We start from the raw sequence: 16,511 nt of genomic DNA, 5'->3' as shown, positions 1-16,511 counted from the left end.
AATTCAGTTTCATAGAGATGAAAATATTCTTCTGAACCTCTGCACATCTTCTCGATATACTGCAAAGTAGAGCAGATGACACGAAGAAGGCTGACAATTGAGTTGACTTAGATTCTCTCCTTTAGTTTGCGACCCTGACAGGTACCTCTGATGCAGCCATAGACTTCAGCGTTGAGCCTATCATTCAAGAGACCATCTCGAGGAATTCTTGAGAGGCTCCGGCACCCTTTTGTTTCCCTGCCACCTCTGAATCTGAGTCACACTCACCACTGTCCTCTACGGCCTCATAGAGCCAAATCAACACGAAAACAAACCCCGGGAGAAAAACCTACCTGTATGACAGCGGGACCCTGTCCAGCCAGGTGGGCAGTCACACTGATAAGGGGCCACACAGCGACCGCCATTCAAACAGGGGAGAATGCATATTGCTAGAAAGGAGACCAAAACGGATTTGATCAAAATATACACACTCAGATATGTTCAAGTGTTCAAAAAAACATTTTCCAGGAAGAGTAAAACCCTGAATGATGCACCAGATAGTCTCCCTGGCTGTGTTCTATTTATTAATCAGTAAACACAATCAGGAAAGTAAGGGTGGGCCTTTAGCCTCATGAAATGACTCTAGGGCCAAATGCACTCTTTTAGAGAGGATATACCGTAATCAATGTCTGCTAAGTGCTTTGCTTTCTCCTCACAGAATAAGCAGAATGTTCTCCATTTATTATCATTTCAAATTTCCTTTTCAAATTTACATGAAGTGCTCAAGAGGGTTTGGCTGGTTTGGCTGTCTCGAGGCTCTCTTACTGTCTTGAATCAAATGTCAGAATGGGGTCAGAGGGGCTATCCTGTGCTGATTTTGGCAACACATTAGCAGTGATGGGACAACTCACTCTTCATTTCCTTGGAGCAGAGGCCTGATGGTGACTGAATCAGGCCTCCCTTACACCCTCCATGGCAATCATTCTTCCTAGAAATTACTGAGCTCTTTAAAGAGGAACAGTCTGTTTAAAAGGAGTGAGATTGTCTCTGGGCTTGCTACTCAAAGCACAGTTCTCAAGCCAATAGCACTGGCATTACCTAGGAGCTGGCTAGAAATGCAGAAGCTCAGGTCCCAACCCAGAACTACTGAATCAGAGTCTGCATTTAACACCTCGCAGATGGTTTGTATGCACATTAAAGCTTGGGAAGCCCTGGTCTAATGCAGGAGGGCAGGCACATGCTCAGTGAGCTCAGCTAGGCTTGCTGTAAGGGTCCCCCAGGGTAAATGTTTCCCTGGTCTTTGGACTCTCAGCATTATAGCAGGTCAAGTTTGGGAGCCCTAAACGGGAAGGAATGACTGGGGAGAAGAGGGAGGAAAAACATAATTTCTCTTCTTTCTTAATCATTGTGAGAATACTTGCTTTGGTGAGTTGTTAGCAGCCAAATTTATTACCATTGTATATTTTCCTTTCTAGATTAGTTGCAATCGTTACACTTAAAACAGTTTTAGAATCTCTTATAACATGTCTGGCCTTCAAGAAAACTGATATAGACCAATGGTCATCACCCAAATGACCCCTAACGTGATTTACAGACACCGCTCCCAATGAAATATGAAATCATTTTATCCTCATATATATATTTTAAGATATTGAAACAAATGTCTACAGTTTAGACAAAAAAAAAAAAACATTTAAAACCACTTATTTCCATTCTCCTGGAAGTTCAAATTCAAATGCATTTTTATAAGGATCAAAATTCTATATTAATTTACTAAACATTATATAGAGACCGGAGTGCCCACTTTCCCTATTTTCTTAGTTGGGAAGAACTACCCCTAATGAAAAAGAGTGAATGGCAGGCTGCAAATACTACATACAAAGTACGGTGTTATGCAATGCCCTGAATTTATCCCAACGGCAGCAATGAGAGGCATAGCACATAAATGGACTTGAGATGGGGAGGATAGAGGCTGGGAAACCCTCTACTGTAAGGTCCTTCTAAAGAGGATTCTTGGGAATTTGTGACAGGAGGCATGTGGAGATGGCTCTGGGTGGATCACGATGACTATATTTTCAAGGTCACTTATATTCTAGATCTTTTGCAACTAATTGACATATTCAGATCGACTCTAGGCCCTCTTGTCTGGTCTGCTGCAGGATTTAAGCAAATGAATTCCTTCAACCAGTAAAGCCAGTTCCTAGTAACTCCCCTGAGTTGGCAGCTTCCAGGCAAATTATCAGGACTCAAAAGTGAAGGACATAACATGTTAAGGTTTGAGGACAGACTCACGTTCTTCACAGAGGCGCCCCATCCAGCCATCTGGACAGGAACAAGCATTGGGGCGTTGGCAGATACCTCCATTCTGACATGGGAATCGACAGACAGCTAGAAAAGAAGCAGGATGGATCATAAACCGAGGGAATTATGGAAGGGCATTTGTTGGAAAATAGGATTCCTTATTTACACTTCATAACATTTCCTAGAGTCAAGCTTTACGGAAGAGAAACAAAACTGAATCTCAAGATTCAGTCAGGGACATGAGGGCTCTTGGAAAGGTGCATAAATCAACTTGGGTAGTTCTGAGGATATGGCTTTCCAAAACTTTAGTAATCTGGGGATTCAGGGCAGAAGGGGACAAGGTGGTTTAGATAAAAGGTAATTTCTTTTGGTCTGGACCAGGGGAAATGCCTCTTTCAGAAGATCTGAGAATGCCCTTCCTAAGGTGCCCTTTGTTGGTCTGGTCGATAGCTCTTTGGTGCTGCCACTGTCGCTCCGTCTTAAAGCAAGCACATGAAGGAACAAGCAAGCCAGCCAGCAGACACACATCTCTCATTTAACTTCTGATTTGAAGTGAAGCCTGGGCTACTCTATGAGGATGTCACCTCCTTCGCTGCCCTCTCATTTTCTTACATCTCATGTGTTAGTGATCTCGTTTCTCATTGTTGCTTTCAGACAGTTCATCTCCCTTCTTCTGCAATCACCCTTGTCTCTTTTGAGGCTCATGCCATTCATTCATTGATCTCCTCAATTCTCTCAGCCCCAACGGGTCATTAAAGACTCTGGCCTTTTCACCCTAAATCCAAATCTGACCGTGGCCCATGTGGCCATGTGGAAAACCTACTCAACAATTTGATTTTTCTTTTAGTTCCTTGGTTATGTTTGTCTTGTTCACTAGCATAGCTCTTGACTTTCAGTCAATATTTGTAGACTGGAACAATCATTATGGTTTGTAAAAAAAAGTGTAAGTTTTAGGACCTACTAGGATGCCTCATTATCTACCTCTTTCAATTTTGCAGAATTTTAAGCACAGAACCTTGTTCCCTTGTTCCCCCAAGGAAATTTTATTGAATTCACACACAAAATTCATCCTTGGGTTGGCAAATTCAATCCAGCAAGTGAAGGGACAGCAGTGCTGATATAAGCATGGATGGCGTGCTTGTCACCAGCCCCCAACATGGCCAGGGAGACCCTGGGGTGAGCTCCACCTCCCTGGGGCTGCCCAGTACCTCTTGTGTCTTACTCTGCCCACCAGACGGGCTACCCCATCTCCAGTGGGGCTAGGAGTCTGCCCAGGATGGGGGGTAGAACTGGAATCTACTGGAACCACCTGACTGTCCAAGAAGTGCCCTCATGGCTCACACATAACACAGCTCCCCTAGCAGCTGGAGAACACTCTGAGAGAACACTTGAACTGAGGAGCCGTGATTGACTCAGGAAGGGGCTGTGTGCTGGGCCAGAGTTCTGTATGAAAGCTTTCAAAACTCAAACCCATAAAGTTAAGGAAAATGACATAGATGTCAAGGGAAAATTTAAAGCCAAGGAAAAGTAAAAGAGCATGCATCCTAGCTGTTGGCCTTATCAGACTTTGATATGCATTTCCCTACAGCTTCCCTGAGAAATAACCATTCAAAGATTCCCTTACCTCTGCAAACAGGAGGTGATGTCCAGGTTCCGTTCTCTAGGCAAACACTCCTTAGGGAACCCTCCAACATGTATCCACTGTAACACGAGTAGGTGATCATGTCCCCATACTGATAATGTATGCCTCGAGCAATCGCGTTTTCTACATGAGTTGGTGGACCACAGGATATTTCTACAGGAAAACAAAACCACAATGAAGCCTGTGCTGCTAACCCAGCCAGTGGATGGAAGAGAACACAGTCTCCTCTCAAAGACTGAATTAATTTAAAGAGCAAAGATAAAATATATAAAGTTACCTTTTCACCTGTATAATAAATAAAAGATAGTAGGAACTAAAAGCATAATCTGCTGCTGTATAGAAAAATGAGAGGTGCAGGATCAAAAGTTTTGTCTTCTGATTCAAATGCTGAAGCTGAGCTTCTATTTTTTTTTTTTACTCAGGCAAGAAGTCTCTAGGAGCCCAAGAATGAGCTTTTGTGGATTGCCAAAGAGGTGGCTTCCAAGAGAACGTTCATGCAGGATGCTGATCAAATTAGAAAGGGAGAAGCATGGGGGTTATATGTAGTCTATTGTTTTAGAGTAAAGATCATGAATTGCACTACTGTATATTCCATCAGGGCCATTTTATTAGTGCCTAGGACAGCACCTGGTATGCAGTGGGCTCTTGAGACATGTTCGAAAATGAATAAATGAGTATTGTCTCTGGCCTGTCCATACTCAGTTTACACCCCTTGATGAAGATTATGACATTCGAGGTTTCAAGGTTTCACATCAGTTTCCTTCTTTTCAAGATGGTAACACAGTGACTCTTTGCTTTTGAAATATGTGAGATTGAATGATAATCCTCTCTTTTAGAAGCGACGTGTACTGTATATTTAAATAAAAAATTTTATAACTAATTTTGCCTTGAGAAGCCTTGAGGTAACTAGAGTTATTCTGGGGTGGCTCATGAGACAAGGACTGGATTGGAGCTGGGACTCCAATCAGTATCCTGTTTGTGTAAAGTTTAACTTTTGGATGACTCTCCATGAATTCTAAAAGGTCACTTTGTGGTCATACTACTATTCAGAACTTGTCAGAGGGGATGACAATGTGTATGTTTTTTTCTGAATTTTCTTTTCCTTCTAAGGTGGTTACAAACGTTAATTCAGTGAGTCAGATATCAAATATGTATTAATGCCTACTGTGGATCAGAAACTGGAAAGAAACCAATAAAGAAAATGCGGTCCCGGGGTGCCTGGGTGGCTCAGTTGGTTAAGCGACTGCCTTCGGCTCAGGTCATGACCCTGGAGTCCCAGGATCGAGTCCCGCATCGGGCTCCCTGCTCAGTGGGGAGTCTCCTTCTCCCTCTGACCCTCCCCTCTCTCATGCTCTCTCTATCTCATTCTCCCTCTCAAATAAATAAATAAAATCTTTAAAAAAAAAAAAAAAAAGAAAATGCGGTCCCTTTGTTCAGACAAGTAGCAGAATGATGGGCAACTTAAAAAGAGCTGTTGTACAGGCCTGGATACTATACTATAGGAAAATCAAAGTGAATGTGACTAATTATGCTTATCAGGGTACAAAGTGCAGTGAAAGTGGCGTTTCACTAGGCTCTAGAGCTTGAGTAGATTGGAGGGAAAGAGCTTCCAGGCTGGGGCAGCGGCAGATAGAAAGGTCATGGCGAGCTGGTGGCTGGATTACTGAAGTGACCAAAGCACGGATTTCAGACGACCTATACGGGAATCATCTTGGGTTCTTGCCAGAAGTGAAAATTTCGGGAGTTTCTAGTTTGTGAGTCTGCATCTTACCTACCCTCCCTAGGTGATTCCCACACACGCTAAATTTTAATCACTGATTTGTAAAGATAAATATGAGGATGAGGTGAAAAGAATGAGGTAAGTTGTTGCTCATGTCCCTCAGGGAAGAGATTTTCTTCTAAGCCAGAGGCCTTCTGTTTAATAAAAAATGCAAAAGAGGGATTGAGGATAGCAAACAGGGGTAGAAACTGTCTCCTTCTCTCCAAGGCAACCCCTGAGCCTCTCAAGAACATGGGGGAATCAGAAGGCATGCACCAGTGCGCATGTCTCTCCTTACTCTGCCTTCCGGTGCTCTGAGTGGAACGTCTCAGGGAGCCGAGACCAACGTGGGGGTACGTGTGCAGAATCAGGCCACTTGGCCTGCTTCAGTTCAGGCTGGTGGTCAAAGCTTATACATACGTAGTTCTTCCCACTTCCGTGGGAGTAGACTTCATAAGGCTAAAAGTACAGTACATATTTCCTGGAGTAAAATCAAAATTCTAATGCTGTGGTAGACCGCTAGTTGAAATTCAGGCACTTGGGCTATTGGTGTATCTCTTCCTGTCAAGAGATGTTGCTGGAAGAAATACACCGATTCATTTATTCTTCAAAACAAACCTGTAAGATAGGTGTTATCGGGGCTATTAACACATGAGAGCCCTAAGGCTCAGAGAAGTTAGGGCACTGGCATAAGTTTAGATTTAGAAAGTTTTGAGGACAGAATTCAAACCCAGGTCTTCTCTGACTCCACAATCCCCGTGGCCTTCACACACATATTTCTTCTTAACTGGAGGGCAAGTGTTCTGAAGAGGGTTATTGCAGGCATGATATGTTCCTAGACTATGTAGCCCAGTGTTCTGCATCTGGTTAGACTCAATGAATATTTGTTAATTGATTGCTACAGAGGGAGTAGCTTGGACGACAAGGGAGCCGGAGGGTAGGAAGTTGGGCAGGGGAGATGTTTTAAGTGCAGAAAATGTGTGTGAAGAGATATCAAGAGTTATCACAAGGCAGCAAGAGATGCTGCCGGATTGTGTGTTTTGTATCAACATGGTGCGAGCCCAGAGGCTCTCAAACTGTGGTTCCAGGACCAGTATCTCCAGCAGCAACACCTGGAAACTTGTTTGAAATGCACATTCTCAGGCCTCACCCCAGAGTACTGAATCAGACATTCCGGAGAGCGGCCCAGAAATCTGTTTTAAACAAGTCTTCTAGATGGTTCAAGTTTGAGAACAACTGTGGAATAATTTTTGTATTGCAAAGCATCCATAGCCTGTTAAAGGATAGTTTGGGGACTCTCAGAATATGGGAAAAATATGTATTTTATTTAATTTTTTAAAAGTAATCTCTATGCTTGGGGTGCACGGGTGGCTCAGTCATTAAGCGTCTGCCTTCAGCTCAGGTCGTGATCCCAGCGTCCTGGGATTGAGCCTCACATTGGGCTCCCTGCTCCACGGGGAAGCCTGCTTCTCCCTCTCCAACTCCTCCTGCTTGTGTTCCCTCTCTCACTGTGTCTCTCTCTGTCAAATAAATAAATAAAATCTTTAAAAAAAATTAATAAATAAAAGTAACCTCTACGCTCAAGCTGGGGCTTGAAATTCATGACCCCGAGATCAAGAGCTGCGTGCTGTATCCACTGAGGCAGCCAGGTGCCCTGGGAAAAAAATATATTTTAGATTTAATATTTTGCTCATTCCTAGAAGAACATATTTTGAAAATCTGTTCAGTGAATCCTGGCCAGATAGGTTTTAGCCTATTTCTGGAAAGTTTTTTCTTTTTATGTTTGGAACTCAAAGATCTTTTTTTTTAATTTTAAAAATTGTCAACAGAGAAGCTGATAACCATAAGACAGAGATATAAATATCTACATTTAAGTTACTTGATTGAAAATATCTCACAAGGATGAGAAAACATTCTGCACTAATGAAATGAGCTGGAATCCACCTGCGCATTTACTTACTTTCACATTTGGCACTTGTCAGCGTCCACGTCTCGTCGGGGTTACAGGTAATGATGCCTTGGCCTTGGAGCAGGAAGCCTTCCCTACACTTGACGGACACGTTCTGATCAACATAAAACTCCTTTTCAGAAAGCAGAGCATTCTCGGGAATCACAAAAGGAACAGGACATGGATTTGCTGTTAAACAGAAAAAAAATGCTTACTGATATTCTCCTTCTCTTCTTAATTCATTTCTTTAAAGGCAGAGTATGATGAGCCCTCTGGAGCTGGGTTCTCAGTGATGATAATATGAGGCTTAAAAATACAGAACTTCAAACATTAAAAAATGTGTTTTACATCCACATGAAATTATTTTGAAGGATAAGATCAGATCAGATCTGAAAACCTCAAGTTATTCAACCACTAACACATTGTCCTAAAATTCTAAGATGGCAAATTAAATAGTTGTTTGAAATTATGGCCCAACACTGTGGAAAGAATAGGTGTGTTAGAAATCAGGGAGTGCATTAAACATTCCTTTGGTTTTTGAAGAATATTAGGAATGCAGAGTAAAATCTTCTCATTGTCACTTTACTTTCTTTTATTGAACATCCTTCAGAAGGATGCCCTAGAGAATCATCAGACTTTTCTAAGTGAGCTGAATAAAACTTCAGATTCACACTACTTACACAGGATATTATAACTTAAATTGCAGAGTTTGCAAGGCTTATTCATAAAATGGATTCATTTTATACATCAGAAGCAAAAACAAAAAATGATTATAGCACAAAGATTTCTCAGTGCAAGTGTATGACACACATCAACATATTTCAGCAGTTTCGGTTTTTCCGATTTTCAAAGAAGTCTTTATGAGTGAAGCAGGTATCAGCTGAATCCTAAAGACTCAGTTACTGCATTATAATACTTTAAATAACCAGAGCCCTCTCAAATTTAGATCTTGCATGTGAATATTGTTTTCATTCTAATGCTTATAACTAGTTATCTTCATTTACTATATTTATATATACTTTATTGTATTAAAATTGCACATTAATATATTCTTTCTTCACCCTTTTCACATCCTTAATCAAATTCCTTATACAATTATGTCAAAATTTTTTCATTAAGCACACTTTTTTTTATTAGTGCCTTGGACTACCTGTAATAATCCAAGGAATCTGATGAGAGCTGATTCTCAGACTGGATATTCCAGATAATATGAATAGATCTTAAAAATACCCCATAGTAGGGGCGCCTGGGTGGCTCAGTTGGTTAAGCGTCTGCCTTCGGCTCAGGTCATGATCTCGGGGTCCTGGGATGGAGCCCGCACTGGGTTCCTTGCTCAGCGGGGAGTCTGCTTCTCCCTCTTCCTTTGTCCCTCCCCCTGCTCGTGCTCTCTCTCTCTCTCAAATAAATAAATTAAAATCTTAAAAAAATACCCCATAGTATTTGGTTTGGATATGCACAGACATTTGGGAAACTAATCACGAAACTGAATCTCATGAAAACCTCTAGAGTCAACACACACGTTTGCAGAGAGGAAGTGGGTAGCTCCAAGCTCCGTGTTCAGTGCAGTATGCCTCGGGTGCCCCTTCAAGGCTGTACCCTCTATTGCAGGAATACACCACCCTGGGTCCAGCAGTAGTGTTTTCAACCTTGGCTTCCCCGTTCAGAAACCCAAGTGGAGCTTCACACCTGGTCTCTAGAAAGAAAAATGAAAGCCTCATATTAAATGCTTCTTCCAATCCTCCTACAATTGCTGAAGGTACTCAATGCATCATATAAAATATTAAAGCCTACTCCTATGTGAAACACAAAAATATGCTTTGAAGGAGGAAAAAAAACCCAGCATGTATAAGTTCTGATTAATGCATGTAGGCAATTAAAGATTGGTATTTTGCCTGTTGACTCTAGCTATCTTTATGTATATTGCCACCTTTTGTTGTTAATAATGCTGAGGGTATAAATGAACAAGCCCTATCTCAGACCAAAAGAATCACAATCTCTGTGTTGTGACCTAACTTTTGGTATTAAAAGCACCCCATATGATTTCTAATGGTCACTCAGGGTTGTGAGCTAGTGGATTAGATGCTAACCGACTCTTCTGGGATTCATCCAGCTTGGTGAGGACTCCATACACTGGAACCATGGATCTTGGAATTACCTGGGAGCTTTAAAAACATACTGATGTAGGGTCCCACCCCCAGAGATTTGACTTAACTGATTTATCTGGGCAAGGGATTTTTCAAAGCTCCGTAGGATGCTCCAATGTGCCTAAGGCTAAAAGCCATAGGTCTAAGGCAGTGCTTCCAAACTAATGTGCATAGAAATCATCTACGGAGGGCACCTGGGTGGCTCGGTTGGTTGGGCGTCTACCTTTGGCTTAAGTCATGATCCTCGAATCCCAGGATCAAGTCCCGCATCAGGCTCCCTGCTCAGCAGGGAGTCTACTTCTCCCTCTGCCCTTCACCCCACTCTCTCTTGCTCTCTTTCTCTCTCAAATAAATATATAAAAATCTTAAAAAAAAAAAAAGAAATCATCTAGGGATTTTGTTAAAATGCAAATTCTATTCTTTGTGGGATTTTTTTCTTTCTCTTTCTAAATTACTAAATACATGGTACAAGTTCTTTGTAGAAAATTAGAAAACACAAATAAACAAAAAGAAAATAATAGTTTTAATTCCACCACAGGGATGAAACTATTGATATTTTTATATATTTTATTATACACTTTTTCCCTGGGGCATATGAAAAATACAAATATTTCTGGGGGGGAGAAGTGCTCATACTGAGCAAGCTGATTTGAAAGATTCCTATATAATATACTAAACTATTACATATATTGATATCTGTATCTATCAGTGAACAGACTTCCCTGAAAACTGATAGATATGGGTATCAATATATTTGATTTGATAACTTAGAAAGAAAAAGAAAAAACCCCACAGATAAAGAATAGGATTTATACAGGGGTGCCTGGGTGGAGCAGTTAGTTGAGCATCCAACTCCTGCTTTTGGCTCAGGTCGTGATCTCAGGGTCATGAGATCGTGTCCTGCACTGGGCTCCGTGCTCAGCATGGAACCTGCTGGAGATTGTCTCTCCTTCTCCCTTTGTGACTCCTACTCATGTGCCTGCTCTCTCATTCTCTCTCAAATAAATAAATAAATCTTTAAAAAAAATAATAGGATTCATACAGAACTTTTAATAACTATCCTGCATTTCGGAGAGACCAACTATACAAACCACCATCGTTGCAGTTTGAATGAAACCTGCCACAGAACTGAAACAGTCCCCTCACCAACACCATGGCGGGTTCCTATGCCAGACAGACATTTTTCCTTTTCGTTCCCCTCTCTCCTTCCCAGATAATACGTTCATACATTTTTTGATCATGAACATCTGAGATAAAAAAAAAAATGCTACTATCAGAAATACCCAATGATGCCTTTCTGTGACTTGAGATGTTACTCAATGCTTTTAAAAATATTTTTCTGTATAATATTTATACAAGTTTTTAAGAACTAAAAACAGTCATATATTCTCCACTGAGTTTCTGCCATATAATATTGCTTTAAGAATTTAAAATTCCTGTATATGTAAAATCAAATCATTAATCTACCCCAGAAGATAAGGTTAAAACCACAGTGAACAAAGATTTGCATACTTTGAGTCCTTGAGCTTTGCCATTAACTTAATTTATGATATTAGGCAGGTCATTTCACTTCTCCTCATCCCCCATTTCCTTATGTAGGAAGATAAATAAATCTAGCTGATCTTGACTTAGTCCAGTCTAAACCAGCTGACTCATCTAAGAGGCTGCTTAACTAGATAATCTAAGAGGCCAAAACTAGTTTGAAAATTTGATGACTCCCCCGAGATTATCAAGAGAAAAATGTTTAAAGCCTGCCACTTTGATAGGCTTGTACTATTTTATCTAACTGTAGTTGACCCTTGAACAACGTGGGGGTGAGGAGTGCCAGCATCCCACGCTGTCAAAAATCCACGTATAATTTTTGACACCCCGAAACTTAACTAATAAAGAGCCTGTTGACATAAACAGTTGATTAACACATATTTTGAATGTTATATGTATTATATACTGTATTCTCACAATAAAGTAAGCCAGAGAAAAGAAAACGTTATTAAGAAAATCATAAGGAAGAGAAAATAAATTTCCAGGACTGACTGTACTTGTATTTATTGAAAAAACCCCCACATGTAAGCAGATATGCCCAGTTCAAACCTGGGTTGTTTATGGGGTCAACTATATATTGTCTCTGGCAGAGGAATCATATGGGCCATGTGTTGGGAATAAACTCATGTGAATTAACTCATGTCTTGCTAAATAAACTTGGATGTTCTCATAAAATGAGTTAATGCAAAATTCCACAACTATTCATTTACTTGATAGATGTGACAACATCACTTTAAAAAAATGTCAGTATTGGCTAGTACCATCACCAAAAAGGGACAATGCTAAGCCTTCTAATTTATAATTATTTGGGGGGGAACCCACAAAATGAGACAAATAAATTCAATAATTAAATAATTTCTAACAAAATGTTTGCCATTCCAGAGTCAGTAATCTTGTGCTCTATGCCACTTTAATCATTAATCTCTACTACAATTTTTGACCCTTTTGTTGATTTGATGCCCTTGAGTGAAAGCCCATCAAAGAGTCTCACACAGTTTGTGGAGATGATTAAAAAAATGTTTTTTAATTGAAACACTGATTTGTAAAGGAAATGTGGCCACACTGTTATTATGCATCATCAGTATTGTCTTTGGAACCGCTAAATGTCATGTGACTTACTTTTGCACCTTGCTACCTCTCCACTCCACATTCTGTTCTTCTGACAAACACGTTCCTTGTTCCCCTGTGAATCAATGAAAAAAAAAAGGTTATTGCCAGGATTATACGTCAATGATGGAAAGATGATAAGGGAATGCAAAGTAATCTTAGCTATGAACCTGAATCTCCCAGCACTGGAATGCTAAATGAATTCATTAAATAAATATGGTTTAAGGATGAGGCTTACACTTTCAAAAATGCTTTTACCAATTTACTTCAAAATTCATACCCAGGCTGACCAGTGTAATTAAAGGACAGACTTTGTTTCACTTTCTATTTAAGTGACAACTGATTATAACCAATAGCAAAGGTTGATAAGGAATGTGTTTGAAATCTCAGGGAAGTATACTTGCTGAGTAAATTTTAAAAATATTTTGAATTGAATTTACTTTTCAATACCTGAGAGGTACAGCAAAGAATGGGAATTGTTTTTTTTACACCTTTGAACATGAAACAAGTCAAAATATCTTACTGGTATGAGGATTGAATTTTTTGACAATGTAACCTATCCATTAAAGATAAACTTACACTATTAAGGGCCCAAGAATTTAAAATTTTAAATATTTGGAGTAAAAATCTTTCTAAATTTTACTTCCCTACCTTCTGAAATAAAGCAAAATGAATAGAATTTACTTGAAAAATTATTTATAATTATTATTCTGAATATATTTTTGTACATTCTTCAATAGCCCATAACCCTTGATGGCTATATAGGCTGTTGGACCCCTATCGTTATTATAGGTAATATATGAGCTAAGATTACTATTCTTTGACTTCTGGATATAATTTTTATGAGTCTTTGTTTCTTCCTTCTTTGTTGTTTATCTTTTACTACAATCATCAGTGTTCCTAAATAGTAAGGGAGCTGGCTTTAATGGCTTGTCATATACCTCCTCAAAATTAATAAAAAATAATTCACAAACTAAAATAGTACATTTTCCTGTGCAAACATAAGTATATAAACATAGTAAAAGTATAGCAAATGTTAACAATGTTTATCTCTGGATGAAGAATCCTGAAAACCTACTTTTCTTTTGCATTTTCCAACCTTTCTATAATCAACACATATTGCTTTTGTCAATAAGAAAAAATTAATGACTTTATATTAAAAGACCTGTTTACTCAATTGATTCAACTTTTTCTTAGGAAGTCAGGATAATAACCCTCTATTAAAATCAACAGAATCTTAAAAAAATAAAAAATAAAATAAAATAAAGTCAATGAAACTTTATAGGTAAAGATTTATCAGTAGACTGATAGCTCAAAGAAAATATCTTTGAATAGAAGAATAATGATGAAAGACATTAGGTAAAACCAAAAGAGAGGCAATAGCTCTTTGTCAGACATCTTGCTAAGGCAGAATACAGCTTCAAGATAATTTGATATCCCAAGGGCTCTGAGCAATGAAACAGGTAACAAAATCTGTGTGCCAGATTGTTGACTTAGAATCAAGCCCCTTAATACATTACTTAGAATCTAATCTTTTTAAACATATAGTATAAAATTTTATTTTATTTATTACTTCATAGCAGATAAGGAATTTAAAGCTTGGAGAAGAACTCAAACACATGCAAAATATAACAGTAGAAAGAAAAGTAACAAACTCCCATATAGCCATCACCCACCTTATATGATTAATTCAAGGCCAACCTTGTTTCATCTAAGCCCTACCGCCTTCCTAAGAATGCATCTTATTTTGAAGCAAATCCCAGACATCAAATCATTTACCAGTAATTATTTCAGTACGAATCTCTAAAAGATGCGGGCTCTTAAAACTATAACCACAATAACCAATAACACTATCACAGTTTAAACAGTAACAATTCCTTAATATTAATAACAATCCTGTTAGCAGTCAAATTTCCAATTGTTGCATAAACTTTATAACTTATTGCTTTATGGTTCACTTGAATCCAGACTAAAATAAGGTCTACATGGTTTATGTACCTCTTTAAAATACAGGTTCCTTCTATTTCTTCCCCTCTTACCCTGTCAACTTATTTGTTTCAGAAACTGGAAAACTGGGTCAGTTGTTCTTTAGCTACTTCTACAGACAGAATTTTGCTGATGACTGCATTATGGTATCTCTTACCAAGTACTTCTGCCTTTGGTACTGGCAGTCAGATTTAGAGGTTTGATAAGATTCAAACTCAGCTTTTCTTCTTTTTGGCAAGACTTTTTCATATGGTGTGTTTTTCCGTCCAGAGGCACATAATATCTGGTTGCCTCTTCTTTTTCTAACACCAGTAGCCATGATGATGATGACCTAAATCAACTAGTTCATAGCGTTGCAAACTCTGAGATTTAAGTTCTATCAATTATTGACTGAAATACTTCTATAAAGGAAACTTCCATTCATTTACTATTGGTTTTCTTGTCATCCAGTTAGCATGGAAAAGACAATTCTTCCCCTTTCATTGTCTGTTTTCAAAATAATGAATTTGTTCATGAACATTCTCTAATAGTTACCAAGTGATTTTCTGTGTCCTTATGAGTCTACTGTTACTCATGACAGATTTGATGTGTTTAGCCCATTAAAGTTATTGCCTTATTGAAGCCCAAATGGTCTCATGTAGGCCTGTGGGAACCTCATCCAGTTGGCCTCCAAGTCTTTTTAACATGTAGTCTTTAATAGGTTCCCTAATATCTCACATGACAAGCTTTTCTAGGCTAATCTTTTACATTTCATGTCCCACACCTGGCATTGGTTATTTCTGCAAGTAACTAGATATTAATATTTCTTAAAAGTTTCTAAGACGATTCTAACAGGTAGCTTAGAATGAGAACTATTGCTATAGCATTTCTCTCAATTTTGTAGTTAACACTGGGATATTCCCCAAATTTTTTAAGGTAAATCATCTACTTCCTCAAACTTAATGACCCATCTAGTTACTAAATATTAAATTTAAATTCATAAGTTTAAATTTTATACCACTTTACTTCTTAACAAATTGCAAGATTAGTACTCTCACATTAAAAAATTAATTTCAAAACCAGAAAAACTCTCCAACTGCAATCAACCATTACATTATCATACTTTTTTTTTCTTTTTTAAAAATCTTCTAAGGAAATGAAAAAAGATCCATGTAAGTTTAGTTCCAGATTTCATGGACCTATCTTATGACAATTCTCTGAATCATGGTAAAAAAATTATGGAATATACTATACAAATTTAACAAATAACTGGCAATGAATACTTCTGCAAAACCCACATTTAAATACCACTACTACAATAAAAACAGGAAGAAGGTTCCTGAAAAACCAGATGATGACATTAGGAAATATAAGCAAGCCTCTTAAATTTGAGGTTTGATGATATGATCAATGCTTCAGCAAAACTGACTCCAGATAGGAGGGGAGGATGGCAGTGGACTCGGAGGACCCTAGACTCACCTCATCCCACAAATACAACTAGATAACTATCAAATCATACTAAATACCCCTCAAGTCAACTTGAACACTGGCAGAACAAACTCCATAACTAAAGGTAGAGAAGAGGCCACAATGAAGAAGGTAGGGAGTGCAGAGATGCATTTTGGGAGAGAAAAAGACCATGGCCACTGCAGTGGGCAGGGAGCTGCAGTAGCAGAGAAGAGTGAGAGACAGACTAGCACCCAGGGGAGCACATGGGGAGGATGAATCCCCATAGCAATTGGCTTGGAAAGCAAGAGGGCCTGAATTTCGTAAGTTCTGGTGGGCTCAAAGCCTAGAGTTTTAAAGATCAGTGTGTTTGGCTCTGGAAGAGCTTGGAGGACATTGGAGTTGTTCTTAGAGAGAAGGCAGGCAAACATCCCCAGACATACAGCATGGACACAGTGATCTGAAGAATGCCTGGGGCACACAGTGTGGAGGTTAGTTGCTCATCTCAGAGTGTGTCTCAGAGAGGCAGCATTAACGGAGAGATCCCTCTGGAACAAAGGAACTGGCAGGCACCATTCCTCACCCCCCTCAGCAGAATCACAGGGCTACCTGCAGAAACCAGCGCAGTGTCAACACTCACTACCTAACTCACTTATATCAATGCTGCCATCCCACACT

General features: G+C 39.1%; 1 protein-coding gene across 4 annotated transcripts in view; it reads right to left on the bottom strand.

Annotated features, from left to right (window-relative positions):
• Positions 1 to 16,511, bottom strand: part of SVEP1 (sushi, von Willebrand factor type A, EGF and pentraxin domain containing 1) — a 193,181-nt gene that overhangs the window by 9,285 nt on the left and 167,385 nt on the right. For 3 of the 4 annotated variants that reach the window (XM_025888607.2, XM_073876569.1, XM_073876571.1), the window contains 6 exons: positions 12,435 to 12,498; positions 9,149 to 9,322; positions 7,642 to 7,818; positions 3,905 to 4,075; positions 2,272 to 2,367; positions 333 to 428 (listed from right to left, as the gene is read on the bottom strand). In XM_025888607.2, the coding sequence (XP_025744392.2) occupies positions 333 to 428; positions 2,272 to 2,367; positions 3,905 to 4,075; positions 7,642 to 7,818; positions 9,149 to 9,322; positions 12,435 to 12,498 (778 nt within the window). Of the gene's footprint in view, positions 1 to 332; positions 429 to 2,271; positions 2,368 to 3,904; positions 4,076 to 5,447; positions 6,259 to 7,641; positions 7,819 to 9,148; positions 9,323 to 12,434; positions 12,499 to 16,511 lie in introns of those variants that run through there. The other variant, XM_073876570.1, reaches the window with a different exon arrangement.

Source organism: Callorhinus ursinus, unplaced genomic scaffold (assembly GCF_003265705.2).
Source record: "Callorhinus ursinus isolate GAN/ISIS: 27379988/994484 unplaced genomic scaffold, GSC_fseal_2.0 scaffold24, whole genome shotgun sequence".
Classification (NCBI taxonomy): domain Eukaryota; kingdom Metazoa; phylum Chordata; class Mammalia; order Carnivora; family Otariidae; genus Callorhinus; species Callorhinus ursinus.
The sequence above is the reverse complement of the archived record's forward strand: the minus strand, read 5'-3'. Positions and strand labels throughout refer to the sequence as shown.